The 18,077-nt window shown below is 34.0% G+C and overlaps 3 protein-coding genes across 9 annotated transcripts; 2 read left to right on the top strand and 1 right to left on the bottom strand.

Moving 5' to 3' along the window:
• Window positions 1–2,585: 2,585 nt before the first annotated feature.
• LOC142525271 (uncharacterized) lies at window positions 2,586–5,351 on the top strand. Of its 5 annotated transcripts, XM_075629504.1 has the most exons (5): window positions 2,639–2,734; window positions 2,981–3,088; window positions 3,576–3,815; window positions 4,780–4,906; window positions 4,972–5,351. In XM_075629504.1, the coding sequence occupies exons 3-5, from the start codon at window positions 3,613–3,615 to the stop codon at window positions 5,047–5,049; spliced, it is 408 nt and encodes a 135-aa protein (XP_075485619.1). In that variant the 5' UTR covers window positions 2,639–2,734; window positions 2,981–3,088; window positions 3,576–3,612; the 3' UTR covers window positions 5,050–5,351. The 5 variants fall into 5 exon arrangements, with proteins under 5 accessions (XP_075485617.1, XP_075485620.1, XP_075485621.1 ...); XM_075629502.1 differs by lacking the exon at window positions 2,981–3,088 and having other exon boundaries at window positions 2,586–2,734; XM_075629505.1 differs by lacking the exon at window positions 2,981–3,088 and having other exon boundaries at window positions 2,597–2,725.
• A 2,348-nt stretch (window positions 5,352–7,699) lies between these two features.
• LOC142525096 (dolichyl-diphosphooligosaccharide--protein glycosyltransferase subunit DAD1-like) lies at window positions 7,700–10,807 on the top strand. Of its 2 annotated transcripts, none has more exons than XM_075629263.1 (6): window positions 7,700–7,835; window positions 8,529–8,636; window positions 8,767–8,814; window positions 10,027–10,114; window positions 10,360–10,403; window positions 10,487–10,780. In XM_075629263.1, exons 2-6 carry the CDS (start codon window positions 8,550–8,552, stop codon window positions 10,568–10,570), a joined length of 351 nt encoding a protein of 116 aa, XP_075485378.1. In that variant the 5' UTR covers window positions 7,700–7,835; window positions 8,529–8,549; the 3' UTR covers window positions 10,571–10,780. The 2 variants fall into 2 exon arrangements, with proteins under 2 accessions (XP_075485378.1, XP_075485379.1); XM_075629264.1 differs by having other exon boundaries at window positions 7,807–7,830; window positions 10,487–10,807.
• A 1,962-nt stretch (window positions 10,808–12,769) lies between these two features.
• LOC142524034 (E3 ubiquitin-protein ligase WAV3-like) lies at window positions 12,770–16,234 on the bottom strand. 2 transcript variants are annotated; one of them, XM_075627759.1, is made up of 2 exons: window positions 15,551–16,234; window positions 12,770–14,875 (listed from the first exon to the last, which is right to left on the bottom strand). In XM_075627759.1, exons 1-2 carry the CDS (start codon window positions 15,776–15,778, stop codon window positions 12,938–12,940), a joined length of 2,166 nt encoding a protein of 721 aa, XP_075483874.1. In that variant the 5' UTR covers window positions 15,779–16,234; the 3' UTR covers window positions 12,770–12,937. The 2 variants fall into 2 exon arrangements, with proteins under 2 accessions (XP_075483874.1, XP_075483875.1); XM_075627760.1 differs by lacking the exon at window positions 15,551–16,234 and adding an exon at window positions 15,000–15,138.
• Window positions 16,235–18,077: the final 1,843 nt, after the last annotated feature.

Genomic DNA, 18,077 nt, shown 5'->3' with positions numbered 1-18,077 from the left:
TTTTCATAGATGACCAAGATAAGATATCTATCTCACAAAGTATAACCCGTGAGATCGTCTCACACAAATTTTTATCAACAATGAATTATTTTCTTCACATTCCCAGTGATGTATATAATGATACAAATTTAAATCCGTAAAATGTGAAGGGAAGTTGCCACCCTGATCGAAATAACAAATTTTACAATAACTCAAATAAATATAATACAGTTCACTGACGCATAGGAAATCTTGGTTTTTTAAAAAATATATATTAAAGAGTACGTCTTCTTAACAATCTCATCTAGTTTATATCCATAAAATTAGTTTATACTTATAATGAAAAAAAAGTATTTTCGGCAAAAAAATATTTTTCCGATTTGATTAACATATGTTATACAATATCTATTCATAACATAATTAACAAAAAAAATTATATTTTTGAAGAAAATGTTATACTTTAGACATAAAAAAATAATATTTTTCATATTGTCAGATAGGATCAGAGATCAGTTTCACAAAATTAAATCGCAAGACGATTTCACCGGAGTTTTGTTTCGCTGTAGATTAAAACCTTAATAAATAATAAGTCAAGTTTAACATTAATAACAACAATTTTAGATTGATTACATGCATGCATCAAGTACGTCTCGAACCAACATCAAATCAGGGATCAAATTTCTTATGTTCAGCATTTCGCATGCATAATAACTATTATATAAATAAGGAAGAAATTTTTGGATTGTTATTAATATTTTAATTAAATAAGCTAGAAAATAGTTATAAAAAAACGTTTTTAGAAATAAATTCATACATCAAGATATCATTTCTTGTGGATGATAATTTTTTTTTTTAATATTTTGTTTCATCAATCGTCTGATATTATTTTATACTAGGTCTGAAGTTTTTTTTCCTCTCTTTATGATATTGTCAAATATTAGCTATTGAATTAACAACATATATGTTAATTTTCATAAAAATACGATGATCTAATAATATTGGAATAGGAGGAAAAAAATCTCAGCTTGAGATATAATAATATTTTGGGTTACATGTGCTTTCGTATCATCATAATTCATAATGTACATCTTTTATCATCTTATCTTGCAAATCAAAAGGTGTCTAAGTATTCAAAAAAATTGACATATATTTCGAAAACTTTCCCATTTGGTAAATTTAAATAGTCAGAGTTAGTTGTTCATTAGTTAGTTGTTCATTACTACAAATGATATATCTGTATTGGTTTAAATAAAATAAATTTATTTTTGGTAAATTAAATAGTATCCAATGTGCATTAGATATAATTCAAGGGTTGAATTAATAAACCCAGTCATAAATATAAAAGAGTAGGTCTCTTGTGAGCTCACGAATCTTTATCCTGTGAGACAGGTCAACCTTACCAATATTCACAATAAAAAGTAATACTCTTAGGTTAAAAAATAATATTTTTTCATCGATGACCCAAATAAGAGATCCGTCTCACAAAATACGATCCGTGAGACCGTCTCACACAAGTTTTTGCCAATATTAAAAACACACCCGACTTGTAAGGGTAAGACATTTATTCATGTATAAGTGGAATTCATTTATGTGTAATTAATTTTAATTTTTCGCTGTAAAAAAGAAGAATTTCCCAATATTTAACGTGAATTAATTTCATATAGGACTTTATGTCCCCATACAATTGTAGAAGAGAGAACCATACTGGGATATTTAGACAGGGGTGGATTTTAATCTAAACACGAATTTTATAAGTTATTTATCAAGTTTTATATTACATTTCTCACGTTAAAGTTTAATTTATGATAATTCAGTGTACAATGGGAATATTACGAGAAATAATGGGCCTTTAATTCGACAAAATTTATATCAACCAACGAACTAACGAGTCAAAAATAAAAGAAACTATTAATCCACGTGGGGGGAACTTCAATAGACGAGGCAAAGTTTGCGAGTTTGTATTTTATTTAAAGCTAATATATTAGATCATATGCATCTAGGATTCTATTTGAGAAATTAATATTCCGAGTGATTACATTTGGGATTTTCTTCGACATGAAAACTTGTTTGAGACCGTATTATGAATCAATTTTGTGAGACAGATCATTAATCTGACCCGGTTTATTATCATTTTATGTTAAAAATATTAATTTTTCAATTTAATGATATGTCTCACATAAATAGATATTTGATATACTCTCATAAGTGACATGATCTTTCTTGAAAACTTTCAAAATAAACTTAATAAAAACATTTTTTTATTATAAAGATTGAGAGACAATTTTCTAGTTTAAATTGGGCTTTAATGGTGTTATATAATTTTATGACTTTATACAAAATAACAGATTTTTTATGATACCGTCTCACGACTTAATATCCATGACACAGGTCAACCCGACTTATCTATCATAAAAAAATAATATTTTTAATATAAAAAATAAAAAAATATTTTTGTGTGGAGTTGTCATGAAAGGAATAGGTCATAATAAAATTATTTATTTTACACTAAATTCAATTTACTCCATGTTAAATATAAAATTGTTACATATTATTATTCTTATTATTTAAAAAACCACCAAAACAACAATTGGGCCCATCATATCCAAATTATATTGAACATATTTGACCCAACTGAAATATTAAGAAGGCCCAGTTAGGATGTCCACGGTTTACTATCTTCCACTCTCTCAAATTCCGAGCCTAGCTCGTGGATCTGCCGCTGCCGTCTTTGCCGCCGAGCTCCGCCGTACGACTCGTAGGTCTTTTTAACTCTATGTCGTCAGTTGTTCATTTTATTTTTTAATATTTTTTTACCACGCTATTGATGGCCAATTCGACGGGGATATCATTATACGTAAATGCTTTTTGATCTGAGTTTTCAAAACGTTTATATTTTGTGGATTCGGGTTCAGATTTTTTTGTCTCGCTGTTTTTGAGGGATTCTATTTTTACTCGATATCTTTTGTATGTTTAGCCTTTTGATTCTTCTGTTGGAGAATAGGTGGGTTGAGTCGCAGGGAAAAATTAATTATTGCCGCGACCTTTTGGAGATGAATTCTCGCGAGCTTTTAATTATTCAGTGAATGGATATTGTACTTAATTGATCGAGGTTCGTGCCATTAGCAGACGAAAGATTAGCTTTCTCTTTCTTACAGCCCTTAATTTCTGCTGGGTTTATTGATGTCATAATGGCTTCGGTTGCCTTTTCCCAGGAGAAGTATGTGGAAATTTAGTTCGATTCGGATCACATACCCAGAATTTCTTTGTACGCTCTGGAGAATTTTGCAGGCATCTTCCTATAACTACGACATACTTGGTTATCACGATCTTTTAGCAATTTTTCCATGCTTTGTTAGGTGGTATCGTCGAGTATTTTAAATTTAGTTATTGGTAAAAAATTGTTATAGCAGCATGTGTATAAACATTCAGACATTTTGGATGTGAAATAAAATTTATATTTGGGTGACGCTGAGTGCGAATTATTTGCACTTTTTTTGTTGATTGACGGAGGTATAATTTGTGGAGCCCCATGTGTATGGTTCTATTTTCAAAAATTTTGGTTGTGTTGAGAAGTGGGAGTTCATTCTTATATGCAGCAACTTTGAAATTATGATGCTGTAGATTTTATGATATATGGAAATGACTACTGTCCATATGAGTACGGATCAACCCAAGAAAGTAGAAAGTCAAGCAGCATCAGCTACAACCACCTTTCAGCATTCATCTCCAAGGTTTAAACGCTGGGGTAGAAGGACACCATTTACTAGATACGGTCTTCCAATGATCTCTCTTACTGTGCTTGGAGCTCTAGGTCTTGGGCATCTACTACAGGGCAGGTTTGTTTGAATATTAATCTGATAGAGATTCTGGTTTTGATCTATGGTGAACGAAGTATCTGTTCAACTTCGATCTATTTATTTCGTCATTATAACAGTTCTCCAGTTCTTAAGTTGAATTATCATGTGCTATTAACGTGCTGAATAGTGATGAATCAATGGTGTTAGGTTTTCACGGGACAAAAAAATTCCTGGAAAGAGTGGTATTCTAAATAAGGAAATGGAAACAAATGTTCCAAATATAGCTTCTTGTTTGGGATAAATTTACAGAAATCTTGTAGTACAACTATAAGTGGTACATGGATTGTTTGCTATAGCTTAACAACTTGAGCAAGTTGTAGGCGTGATCATTTTACATGCAGGTTAAAGGAAAAACTGTTAGGTTTTGTGGAGTTCCTTTATATTTTCTTAGGTGAATATGAAGATAAATCTTGAGCTTTCTCAGTCTTATTTGCCACACTGGTATACATATTCTTGCAATGTTTTAATTTTTTAATGGAAGCCAACAAAGAACGGAAGGCTTAAAAAATATTTTCATTTCCAACTAGGCCATTGTATTTTTGTCTTAGTGATAATATTTTTCATCTAATAAGTCCCAAGAGGTTGTTCCCTGTATACATCCATCACCTATATAAGAAGAGGCAAAGTAGCTATTCTCCTTGATTCTGACCCTAGAGTTCGAATCTTAAACTCTTTCTCCCGAAGCCTTTTTGGTGTATTTCTTATATAAATAAACACGAGGAAAAGGGAAGCAAAGTTGATATCAATCAAACCTATTAAATGTGTGTTTGTTGGTTACTCTCCCTCAAAGAACGTAATCTTTTCACCAGATGTCAAAGAAATTTTCTGGTTCCTACTGTCTCATTCTTTGGACGTCAATACCATTTTGCTAAGAGTTCATAGTAATTAAAAGCGTAAGTCTGTACCTCTATTTTAGTTTGATGGGGTTGAATTTCTGATTCAGCAAAGATATCGCTAAGGTGAAGGATGATCAGGAGTGGGAGATTATTGAGACAAGGAAAGCGCTGTCAAGAGCAGGACCTGTGGACGCCTATAAACCAAAACAAATTTCACTGGAAGAAGAGCTAAGGGTAACATTGCGATTCTGAGTTATTTTTGTCCTAATTATCGTGTAACTCTTATACTTTTATTACAGGTATTGCAACAAAAAGTTAACGTTGATAACTATGAATACAAGAAGATTCCCAAGCCCAACGAACTTAAGCAAGGGTAGAATATAATGGCCAAACACCAACTCACGGGGGATCAGCCTTAGGTTCTTGCTGTTCGATTTCTCGGACTTGCGGAGTTTGGTTGCGTCAGAAACTTCATGCGTTGAAAATTGTTGTTCTTCTCGGTCGTCGGTTCATTGTTCAGTGTTACCATCGAACATTGATCTGGCTTACGATTCTGATGAATATAAAAAAATAAGCTGCATCTGTATCCTGCAGCCGCTTACGATCTTGCTCTCTGTGCCTCTGTGGTTGTAACATCACACCATTTTTCTTTGGTTAGTTCTCAAAAGTTTCATCTACATCTTTTCTGAAGTCTGAAGAATTAAGAATTTGTAGTAGTCAAATTTTAACGGCATCGTTTTACTTTTTCCAACTAAATGCAACCCATTTGTATTACTTATGAAGAGTAGGTCTCTTGTGAGATGGTCTCACTAATCTTTATCTGTAAGACGGGTCAATCCTACCGATATTCACAATAAAAAGTAATACTCTTAGCATAAAAATTTATATTTTTTTATAAATGATCTAAATAAGAGATCTGTTTTATAAAATATACCGTCTCACACAAATTTTTACCATTTATCAATTTACTACTCTCAACTTTTTGGAATTATCAACCTCCAATGCAGACTTATTCCCTTGTTTTCTCTAGTGCATCGACTTGAATCCTACCATTTAATATTTTATATTAATTATTCAATTTTCTTATAAAATTTAATTAAAAAATTATAAAAACATTCGATTCAAATTTGTTATAGAATAATATAAGTTGACTTTAAAAACGCAAGTTAAATCAATCAATAATTTGAAGTAGTATTAAAATCTAACACAATTTTTAAAACAAATAAATTAATATTTGATTTTTAAAACACATTTTGTAATAATAAATTTAATTATATAAGGGCAGATTTTTATTAGAATGACATTCAATTTAGATCCATAATATATTATTGTTATGGATTTTTCCACCGGAAATAAAAAATAGTTTTACTTCATCACACTCGATTACATTAAAGTCCTTGTTCGCAATAATAATCTATTATTCTATTATTATGGAAGAGCACAACATAATAATCACTTCAGTCTCTTGGTGTGTTTTATGTTGTTGTTCTTGAAATACCCTTATAAATAACTATTTTATTCATCATTTTGATTTTTCCCCCTGCAATTTTCTAAGATTCTTATTTCAACAAATTAATAACACACCAAATTAATTATTTTTTTTTTATAAAAAATATGATATATATTGGTTTATTACGAGAAAAAAAACATACATATTTTTTTTTTTATGAAACAAAGATATACCAACACAATATATTTTATATGAGAATAAAATTACAGAAGTACGCATGCGTGCAAGAATCGTGAGTAGTAATAATAATAATAATTCTATATTATATTATTAAGTTTGAGATCATCAGGAATAACTAATTTTTTGTGTCATTGTCTGTTTTAGTATTTATATAGAATAATAAAGTGTTAAAATTTTAATGTAAATCACATATAGCTTAGTAGATAGATTTTTTGTTTTCTAAGTATTAAGTTGCAGGATTCAATTCTTACTTTGGTCTTTTTTTCCTTTCTTTTTCTATTTAGTTTTTAATTCATACATCTATACTATGAGTAATTCTTTCGTGAGACGGTCTCACGAATCTTTATCTGTGAGACGGGTCAACCCTACCGATATTCACAATAAAAAGTAATACTCTTAGCATAAAAAGTAATATTTTCTCATGGATGACCCAAACAAGAGATCCGTCTCGCAAAATACGACCCGTGAGACCGTCTCACACAACTTTTTGCCCTATACTATATTGTTAAGTGTGAGACCTTAAAGTAACTACCTTAGAGGACATCAAAATATTTAATTTCATAATTATCTTTCTTACCTTACTAAAAACCTCCTTAAGTCACTCCATATTTTATATAGAAAAAAATCTAAACAAAACTTCATTTTAAATCGAACAACTCTTCTAAATTGAAATAATTTCATATTAATTGTTTAATATTATTTGATTAAATTTAAAATAATAATAACACATATAACGTATGCACATCTTTTACTGATCAAAATTATAGTGTAGTTCATCATTATTTTTTATAATTATATTTTGATTCTAATTTAAATATAATAACTATTTTTATAAGTGTATTTTGATTTTTATTTATATATAAATCAAATTAATTATAAAAAAATAGTGTAGAAACACGCATAGCATGTATATGTGCACCGGTTATTGTTAATTGTCTCACATCGGTTGGATAAATAACCTTGGAGTTGTATATATGAGCTTGGACAATCCTCCCCCCTTGAGCTAGCTTTTGGGGTTGAGTTAGGTCCAAGTGCCATTCTTAAGCCCGGATTCTACTGTTATGTGTTGGACTGTCTATAATTAGGCCACTCGTTCTGCCCATAATTGGGTCATTTGTAAACTTCACGCTCCAGATGTTCATTCCTGGGCGTGAGAGGGGTGTGTTAATTGTCGCACATCGGTTGGATAAATAACCTTGAAGTTGTATATATGGGCTTGGACAATCCTCCCCCCTTGAATTAGCTTTTGGGGTTGAATTAGGTCTAAGTATTATTCTTAAAGGTTATTATTTATAAGGAATACACCAAGACAATAACAGGCCTAGAGCCAAAGTAGATTAAAAACCAGGCGGGCTGGCACACTAGAAGGGCCCAATTAGGAAATCCATATAACCAATAAGAAGTCAGTCCCAGTCAAATCCCAAGCTAGCTCCTGCATCGTCCGCCGCTGAGCTCCGCCGTACGACTCGTGAGGTCCTTCTTCTTCTAATTTTTCGTTGATTGTGATTACGGGTTAGGGATTAAAAATCGAGGATGGTTTCGGACTGTATATGTTAATTATAATTGAATGTTTTTTATTTGAGTTTGTAGACCTCTGATATTTGATCTCATTTCGATCTCTTTTCTCACCCTTCAGTGTTATCTCTGCCTGTGTCTTAAAATTCAACGATTCGTTGATTTTTTATGTGAATAGTTGCTGTCAATGATTCTTCGATATTTTCTCATCAACGTTTATGTATTCACCAAATTTTTTAGCGACATTTCAAGGAACCAACCTGTATAATATTTGGGAACAGAGAGTAAACTACCTAAAAATTTTCTTCTTTAGAGAAGTGATACCATTACCTTAAGTTACATTGACCTTTATTAGACATTTGATCCAAGAAAATATGGCTGCGATTACAGCAAATATTTACTGTGTGCCACACAAGTTTTCAAAAAACCCATGAAGATTAAAGGGCCTTGAGCTAGAGCCACGGGGTTGGTACTTGTGTGGATTGATTTCAAACATAATGGTCCAAGAGCTCATTTATTCATCTCCAAATAAATATTAGCAAATTATTTATAATTCGAGCTCGAGCATGACGTTTAGGATGTTATTAATTTTTGGCTTGACCACATTCTCGACATTCAAATTCTTCATGCTTCATTGTTGCATTCACGCAGATATAAATTAAGAGTTAGAAAATGGTGAAATCAGCTACCACAAACGATGCCCGGGCACTTTTTCAATCTCTCCTGTCTGCATACTCAGCTACGCCCACCAATCTGAAGGTGTCCTTACTCTCTCTCTCTCTCTCTCCCTCCTCTTGGAACAGTTTGTGTTTACAATGATGCTATATGTACATATTTGGGTTTTTTTATATATATAATCTATAAGTGATTGTACTATAACTATTTGCAGATCATCGACATTTACATTATGTTCGCAGTCGTCACTGCTGTGATTCAGGTGACAGTCCGTGGTCGCATATAAATCTATAACCAGTATTTGAATTCTGAGAAGCTTTTGTAAAGTTTTGTAGATTTCATGATTGACCAGCTGTGATTGGATGTGGTATTTTATTTATGAACTTATTTGTACCTAGCTTTTCAATCAATGTTGACCTATAACTTTATAAGGTTGTAACAGCCTCTTGATTTATGATCACCTCAGAAATTGGAAGGTCCGTGAGAATCAATCTAAAAGATTTCTTTTGTGTTGGTGTTTTTGGCAATCTCAGGGTCAATTGGCATGTTGTAGTGATTGAAGGCGATCCTTCAACTGTTTTAGAAGCCCAAATCTGGCAACGGAAACAGAAATTTTCAAATTTGGTTAATTTAGTTTGGTGTATAGGTTAAGCATGTTCTGAAAAAAAATTATAACGTAAAAAGTTAGAGAAAATTTAGTTTTGTAATAGATGTTATAGTTACCCAAAACCAATCATTTTGATTTCGGTGTGTGCCATTATTGTAATTTTTTATTTGATGTTTACCCAGTTTTGAGAACCGCTGACCTTTACTTAGAAAGCAGATATAGTTTATATGTTTCGTTAATTGTTTAGTCCAAGGTTGCTTGTATATTTTGGTGTTCATACCTAACTTAGTAGAATTGCTTGTATGGATCCTAATACGACTACTGGCCTTCAGGTCATAACTACCAGTTTAATGTTTTTCATCCCTCGTTTACATTTTTCATGAGATCTCCAATTTTTTATTGACCCAACTGTCTTTATAGACCTCTAGTGGCATCACTTTCTAATATTAATACACACAATTGTCACTTTTCTAACATTATCTTCGTAAGAAAATTCTTTTGTATAGTCCTTGCCTAGCTGGTTTACTTGACCATGTGGTCTAAAACAAGTCACATTTTCCTTTTTCTGGGTTTAAAAATTTGTTTAGTTGCGACGTGGTTATATTAGACAAAAAATGCTACAACTGGCTATATTTAAGAAGCTTTTGTTGTATGTGCGAGCATCATCGTACCTAAGGAATCCATCAAAGTATTCACAAGTTCATATCCTCTAATTTCATCATAATATTTGATGTCTGATTCTTTTCTTGTGCATTTTCTCGAGGAAAATCACCCTCATCACATTTCTGTTTATCTGGTTTGTCTTATCATTTTCCAAATCCAAGAAGGTAAAAAGCCGTTACTCTGTTTTGTTAATGCTGATATTAGGTAGTTTACATGGCTGTCGTCGGATCTTTCCCATTCAACTCCTTTCTTTCTGGTGTGCTTTCATGTGTAGGGACTGCGGTCCTTGCCGGTAAGTTGAACTTCTCGTTTCCTTTCTATTGCAATAGATTTTACTAGTTTTTGGGAAAACTTGGCATGTGGTTTTTGGGAAAACTTGGCATGTGATTTTTGGGAAGGGGACTTTGTGCGAATTTAAATGGATCCCTTGCTCTTCCCACACAGTTCAATGATACCAACTCTTGTGTTCCCTATGCTGATATTTTTATCAGCATGTGAGGAGCTGTATAACTGAATGTTGGCGTTTCTTGGTAACAGTTAGTCTTCGAATTCAAGTGAACAAAGAAAATAAGGAATTCAAGGTAAAAACTTTCAAGAAAATGGTCCTCTGACATCACGTCTTGTTTCATTTTGATTGTTTACACGCCGTGTCCAAAACTTGCAGGATTTACCTCCAGAACGGGCTTTCGCTGATTTTGTACTCTGTAACTTGGTACTTCATCTGGTGATTATGAACTTCCTAGGATAGCTGTGTTCGGTGAGATCCCTATTTTGTACTCTGTAACTCAGTACTTCATCTGGTGATCACGAACTTCCTGGGATAACTGTGTTCGGTGAGATCCCTATACAGTTGACTGCAATTGGTTTCTATACTGAGCAAGAGTTCCTATTTGTAGTTTTGAAGAACGTCTTCTACAGAACATTTTACAGATTCTGAATCATTCTGCCTTTTTTAGCATCGACTTTACTGAGAATTTTAGAAATATTGAGCTGTCGTTTCTTATTCAGTTTTCTGTTCAACCGCGTAGAAGAGAAGAATTAAAAATATACCGCTATATGTGTGAAATTTCAAAGAGCCCGTTGCCAGAAAAACCCACTGTAAAAATGGTTATTTTGAAAAAAAAAGAGAACAAAAAACTATATTCGGATTAGTTTAAATTTCGGGAAAAAATGCTAAAAATAAGTGTTTTTCATGCACTTGATGTGTTGCATCTGATGTGTTTTCGTTTTATATTATACCAAGATATATGTACTATGTTCACATTGTTTTATATTTTAAAATTATTCTGTATTATAGAATATAACTCAAAATGGCTGAGATAATTGTGAGATCAAATTTAAATAAGTTGTGGATAATATTGAATTGAAGTTAAATGATAAGTCATGTTATACGTGTCAACCTTCTTTCATTTTATTTGATTTGAAGTTGGATATTTTGCGATTTACAATAGCTTGGCTCATATTTTAACTGAGTCGAGTCAAGTCGATTCGAATTCTAAACAATTCTTTATCGACCGACTCTAAATAATAATCATTGTCAATTCATCTCTTTACTTTAAAGTGTGCGTGATGATTATGTTAATTGGAATGATGATGTAAATTTGCACGAACCAGCAAATATACCATACAAAAATCCAACCACTTACTGGAAAAGTTAAGCTGCAGAAGATAGAGGTATGGATGGGCAGAGAACACAAATTAAAAAACGATGGAAAAGCAACTTTAGTCTTCAAAGTTAAGTCGATTTTTAAAGATAAATAAATTAAGTACATATACAGCTGTGATTCAAACCCCTACCACTTCAAATTTCAAAGACACCAAAAATCTGACGACACCCGCTAACAATCTGGGTTCTATTCGGCGTGGTTGATAAAATGGTCGTTGATTGCATCTAACACTCAATTTGCACACCAAACATCATATATAATTATATTGTTGATCATGATTATATATTAAGTTTATTGATACCCGAGAATATCCTATATTTTCTCGGATCATCATCGGTTTTGAGACCAGTTAACTGAGAGCTCCCGAGATATTACCAGCAGATTAACCAGGTAGCCAGGAAGCTTGAGTAGCAAGGATATTTCTGTTTCGGAGCCCGGGAGGATAGAACTCGAGCATTCTAGTACAGGAGACATAATTTAAATCATAAATATGGGGCATCATGGATTTATCATCATTAAGCGATCATTTAGCGTGTAAAAAGTGACCGAACTCAATCAAAACAAGCATGGGTTGTCAGACCCAACAGTGTCAGTGAAAGCAGAAAGCATGGGCAGCCATACCCTCATGAATAGTTGTTGGACACTGAAAACAAGATCATCATTGTCTTTCTTATTATAAATATCATGTTGGTTTAACATTAAAGATTCTCATTTACTTATATATCGCCTACAACATTTATTACAAAATTCTCCATATAATCATTGAATAACTTGAGCGTCGGAATGGTCACGCCCATTAGCGTTCTTTCTCTCTTGAAAGTGCAGGTTTAGGTGTCCGGGCAATCATCTCCAGCTCATCAACTCGACCTGCTGCAATCGCCCACCAAGCTCTTATCCGAATCACCCGGTCTTCATCATTTATGCTTTAATATAATTAAATAGCTTAATTCTATTTAAATATGCAAAAATAATTTTTATGAATGTTTTATTTTATATTTAAAAGATATATTTATTCAACGTGTTTAAAAAAATTGTGCTTATACTCAAGTTGCTCATTTGAACACATTATTTCTAGAATTTAATGAATCACAACGCTGCATTATTATGTTATATGTATCAGTACAATGATGCCTTATCCTCACAAACCAACTAATACCCATTTATCTCATACATAAACCAAATATCCTTACATCATCTACATCACCCCCAACGATGACACGGCAAACAAAAAGTTATCAGCTAATTCCCTTTGCTTCCCCCAATAGATATTGTTACACTTCTTACAAAGTTTATTTCTTTACACAAGTAGTACACAAAAAGTATTTTAAGACAAAAAGTATCCTTGTTTCTCTACCAGACCCACCCAAAACAAAACTCAAAGAGCCACACAAGACGAAGAAAAGCCGACGCTATAGGATGCTTAGCAGTGATTAACGCTTCCCATGCCATTACCTTGGTTTTGGTTGTGCTGCAAATGACCACACTGGTCGTAGACTCCTTTGGGTCGAAGGGCTAGCCAACAATGTAGCCTGAGAACGAGTAAGCATCTCTACCATTGATGGGGTTTGATAAGCCTGGAGTAGGCTCGAACCATCTGTAGAATCACCTCTAGCTGTTGCTCGTTGCCAGGAATGAGAGCTCAATCCCGACAGAATATACGCCCTTCCAGATGCCTCGTATACATGTCTACTGGCCATTCTCTCTTGCATTTCTTTAAGCTCAGCATCAAGAGCAACACAGAGTTTGTCTTGAGACTTAGCTGATGCAGTTTCCGACAAATCTTTTCGGCAGTTCTCAAGTACAGAGACAGCGCCAGCCAAATCCCCATTTTCAGCTGCAGTTCGTGCTTGTGCCATTGCTTCTGCTGCTTGGACCCTGTTTTGCTGCCTGTCCACTTCAATTGAGACATTCTCTTGCATGGCAGCTTCAGTTCTCTTGATTCTTACTTCTTCGCCTTCCAAGGTCACCATTTCTTTGGTCAAGGGGTCACTGTATGTACACATTACCCTCAGCAATGATGTTTCATTGCCTGACACCTCAGCAGGGACATTAATTGAAACGAGAAAGTCTCTCTCCTCATCAGCATATAGATCTCCGATGTCAATACATCCAGTACGTTGATTGGGTGACACATGATTAGGGTAGCTTCCAGCTTTTAAGAATCCAAGATAGATTCTTGGGTCCACAGACTCTATCTTTACCTGCAAATTTTTTACCAAGACGCTCAAAAGACCACCAATGCACTGTGCAAATGCATCCTGGATAACCCCTTCAGTTTCGATGAAAGAAAATGTCCCTCCTGACATCTCAGAAATTGAATGCATTGATGATGCATCGTGATCAGCACCAAAGCCAAATGTATGAACTGGAATCTTGAAACCTGAGCTCTCTTCAGCGAGAACAGGCGAAGGAAGGAGCAACTGGTAATTTGGTTGATTTTGATTGCCAACACCATTAGTAACTGTATATGTATCCTGCCCATCAGATAATAATATTATACTGGCAACTGGGTTCTTTTCTCTTCGGTCCTCCATTATTTTGGCCCCCTGTCTCAGACCGTCAGCAATGTTCGTTCCTCCATTGGCAACCAAAGAATTAACAGCTTGAAGGGCAAGCTGCCGCCCTGTTTCAGACATCCTACGAAGAGGAAATAGGCGTCTAGCCGTTGAAGAGAAGGCAACGACTGCCAATCTATCATTTGGACCAAGATTCTGAATAACAAAACCCATTGCCCGTTTTAGCAAGGCAAGCTTTGTACCTGCCATACTTCCACTGATGTCAAGAACCGTGACAAGATCAACCGAAGCACGGGGTGTGTGAGATATTTGGGGCAAACTAGCGTTGTTCTTGCCGGGATTAAGCCAACTATTTGAACAAGGAGCTTTAATATGAAGTAGGACAGTAAAGCTTTCCAAAGCACTCGACTGTGGAGCAGCTGGAACTTCCGTAAATGTTTTAATTGTGACTTTTGTTACATCGTCACAATATACGGGCAGCTTGTTTGATGTGTTTTTCTCAGAAGAATGAATTTCATCATCAAGTGCCTCATCATCATTGAAGAGTGATGGCTCAAGGGTCTGAAACAGCGGCCCGGCATGTCGTGTTGAATCCGAACGACGTGGTGGCAACCGACGGAGAACAGTCATCACAGCATTATCCTGGGGCCAGTCAACTGGATTAATTCTCGCTTTTCCCACCTGTGTGTCTGAGTTGGGGCCTTGTAAGGGAATCTCTTTCCACTTTGCTCTGCAGACTGGGCAAATTTGGTTTCCATGTTTCACATTTGAAGCGATGCAGTGGAAATGAAAAGAATGTGAACATTCCGCAGTAAATATAGCATGGCCGTCCCCTCGTCTCATTGATGCCAAACATATAGAGCAGGTCTTCTGAAAAGTGGAAAGTGGAAAGAAATTGGGATGAGTCGGCCCGTAATGATAAACAAAGACTTGGTTTATAAATATTCAAATATCAGAAGAAACATATATTGACTATAAGTTCCAAATACAATACCAAACAATAGCATCCAAATTAGAGAAGTGATTGTTAATACACGGGTTGCAGCAACTAGGAGTTGTATCAGATTAACTTCAGATCACGTACAAAGCAATAGTGAAGAACAACTAACTGGAACTTCAGAATTCCTTGCTGCTCTTCTCAAGTTCAAGACTTAAAAATAGGTTTTTAAAAATGTCATACGATTCAAAAGAACATGACCAAAGACACGATCTGGCTACATAGAAAACCAAATGGTCTCGGACTTGTGTCCATCAGTCCATCTCCTGCACAATCACACGCAATCACACCGCCTAAATGCAGCAACATGGAAAATACCACATAGAAATCAGCCTTGTGAAGGTCTCCAAGACTTTCATTGTAGCAGATTTTCCATTCTTTCATCTACCGTATACATCAATCTACTCAAACCCTCCGATGCAGCAAGAAACATAAAACATAAGACATAAATCCCAACAAACACATACAGAAAAACTCACCAACACAAGAATTCACACTGTCACATGAAAAATTAAAGATATAAAATAATCCAAAGAAATAAGCCAAACCTTGGAAGAAGATCTACTCAAGCTCTTGGAAAGCCTCAGCCTATTCGAACTTGGCGTAGATGGCGCAGTGGCCCAGTCTCCTGAAGGCGATAGCAAGGCGGCGTCCGACCGCCTCTCAGACGGCTGTGGAAAAGCTTCATCATCATCGTCAGCTAAATGATTTCTTGAACTATAAACACACATATTCAATCCAAGGGCCAGCTTTACTTTCCTCCATTTACTCCCCATTTCAAATTATAGATGCACAGAAAAACCCACCAAAACAAGATAATTCAAGCCCAAAAGTGAGAACTTTTCAAGAAAAACGAAGGGAAAGGCAGGCACTTGAAATGAAATTACCCTAAACAAACACCAAAAATAGAAAATCACAGGAACGAAAGGTATGGCTAGTTCTTGAAATGGGATTCTCCTAAAAAAAGTAATAAAATGGAAAACAACTCAAAACAAGGAAGAACAAAAAAGTGGGATGAAGGGGGTCGAACTTTTCCGTGCTTTCTGAAGAAATAACACACACATAGCTATATAACAAAGATGGAAGGGGTGTGGATCTTGGACTATCTTCCAGCTAGCTGATGACAAATAAAATCCAAGAAATTAGACAAATGGGATGATTATGGAGAATGAGCTGACCTTCGCTGTTTTAGCTTTGGTTACGACTTTATTTGATTGCGGTGTGGAGCTGATTTTGACCTTGCATGTGCTTTTGTCTCTTACAATTTCTTAAAGTCTTTCTTTCGTTTCTTCTTTTTTTTCCCCCATTTTAACTCGTAAAATATATACATGTAGAAATTTCATAATTAAATTAGACTACCAAAGATAAATAATCTTGGAAAAAACTTATGTTAGACGGTCGTACGGTCGTATTTTGTGAGACAGATATCTTATTTGGGTCATCCATGAAAAAATATTACTTTTTATGCTAAGAATATTACTTTTTATTGTGAATATCGGTATGTTTGACCCATCTTACAGATAAAGATTCTTGAGATCATCTCTTGACATGTAATTTAGTATTTTTAACAAATTATTTTATATATTATTGTACTCGAAGATATTTGAAAACACGTACTTACATAAACATACATCGTCTCAAAAGTCTCTTTTGATGTGAGAACAATCAATATCGTTAATTTAAGCATAGAATATAGAGCTATTTGATTGATTTGATATTTGAAGATTTCATTTTCATATAAACATATCCCGTATATCTGTATTATCGTGTTTCCGTAATATAACGCATTACAAGTGTGTGTGATTAGTGGGTTTAATATTTTATTGATCAGCCACTTATCTGCTTGATGTTCTATTCTAGAAATCATTTGAATATTGAATTCTTCCAAGTGGATAGTGAAATAATTCTAGACAAGCAATGCTCACATTCATCATCACTTCCTGGAAAAATTGGTTACATTTGAAGCTTGATCGGATTATGGAGTGGAAAGAACGAATAAAAATTATAGTTAAAATCGTGGTGGTTCACGAAGCTTAAATTTTATCATTTGCTCTAAAATACCTATTTATTTGTATTATTAAAATTATTTATTGCTTCTTGTCGAAATTTCAATGAAACCCGATTTTTTGAGTAGGTCTATTGTGAGACGGTCTCACGAATCTTTATCTGTGAGACGGGTCAATCATACCAATATTCACGATAAAAAGTAATATTTTTTCATGGATGTCCCAGATAAAAGATCCGTCTCACAAAATACGATCCGTGAGATCGTCTCACACAAGTTTTTGTCCGATTCTTTTGTTTCTATTTTGTGAAGTGAATGTAATGGAAAGTGGTGAGGATGATGTAGTTGTTTCACACGTGCGCATCATTACACTGAGGACCATTCTTTATTGAGTGCTTAAAAAGTAATAATGGATATGTTTGTCTCTTCGTTTCATATTGTTTACATTGGACTTTTGCCACTACCAAAGACATTATCTTTAAATTTTAATATGCGGTATGAATTAGTGTAATGTATAATAGGTGATTCTAATGTTCAATAATCCTGATATTTGAGTTCGAGCTCGAATTTATTCATTCATAAATCAAGTCGATGTGACCTATTTGTATGGAATTTTGGTATGATCAAGTTACAACTTGCTGATGTCTTGTAACTCATCTGGCAAAGAGAGTGTAAACGAACCGAGTCGATTCGCAAGCTATTCGAGCCGTTTCGAAAAATATTTGATTCGCATTTGAGCTTATCGAATTCAAACCGAACTCGAGTCCAAATTATTTTGTTCGATAGTTCGTGAACTTTAGTATTTTATTTAATATATAATATAATTATATATTAAATAAATAAATTTCGAATCTTTCAAATCTTTTCGAACCGAATTCGAGCCATAAAGAAAATTTTGTACTCGAATAGAACTAATTTAAGCCTTCAAATTTTTCATCATATTCTGCTCAATTTGGTTCATATACACATCTAATATGACATCAAGATCTCAAGTTTAAGATTATATCTTGAATTCAATATCTAATTATATCAATCATCTCTTTCGATTTAAAAAAAAAATTGAAACTCGA

The sequence above is a fragment of the Primulina tabacum genome, chromosome 14 (assembly GCF_025594145.1).
Source record: "Primulina tabacum isolate GXHZ01 chromosome 14, ASM2559414v2, whole genome shotgun sequence".
NCBI classification, from domain to species: Eukaryota; Viridiplantae; Streptophyta; class Magnoliopsida; order Lamiales; family Gesneriaceae; genus Primulina; species Primulina tabacum.
This window is presented reverse-complemented; position numbering and strand designations above follow the sequence as displayed.

Coding starts and splice junctions, on each gene's coding strand:
- LOC142525271 (XM_075629502.1), top strand. CDS start 3,613: ATGGAAATGACTACTGTCCATATGAGTACGGATCAACCCAAGAAAGTA. Junction 3,816..4,779: donor GGGCATCTACTACAGGGCAG/GTTTGTTTGAAT, acceptor TTTCTGATTCAG/CAAAGATATCGCTAAGGTGA. Junction 4,907..4,971: donor CACTGGAAGAAGAGCTAAGG/GTAACATTGCGA, acceptor CTTTTATTACAG/GTATTGCAACAAAAAGTTAA.
- LOC142524034 (XM_075627759.1), bottom strand. CDS start 15,778: ATGGGGAGTAAATGGAGGAAAGTAAAGCTGGCCCTTGGATTGAATATG. Junction 14,876..15,550: donor TGAGTAGATCTTCTTCCAAG/GTTTGGCTTATT, acceptor TCCACTTTTCAG/AAGACCTGCTCTATATGTTT.
- LOC142525096 (XM_075629264.1), top strand. CDS start 8,550: ATGGTGAAATCAGCTACCACAAACGATGCCCGGGCACTTTTTCAATCT. Junction 10,115..10,359: donor AGGGACTGCGGTCCTTGCCG/GTAAGTTGAACT, acceptor TCTTGGTAACAG/TTAGTCTTCGAATTCAAGTG. Junction 10,404..10,486: donor AAGAAAATAAGGAATTCAAG/GTAAAAACTTTC, acceptor CAAAACTTGCAG/GATTTACCTCCAGAACGGGC.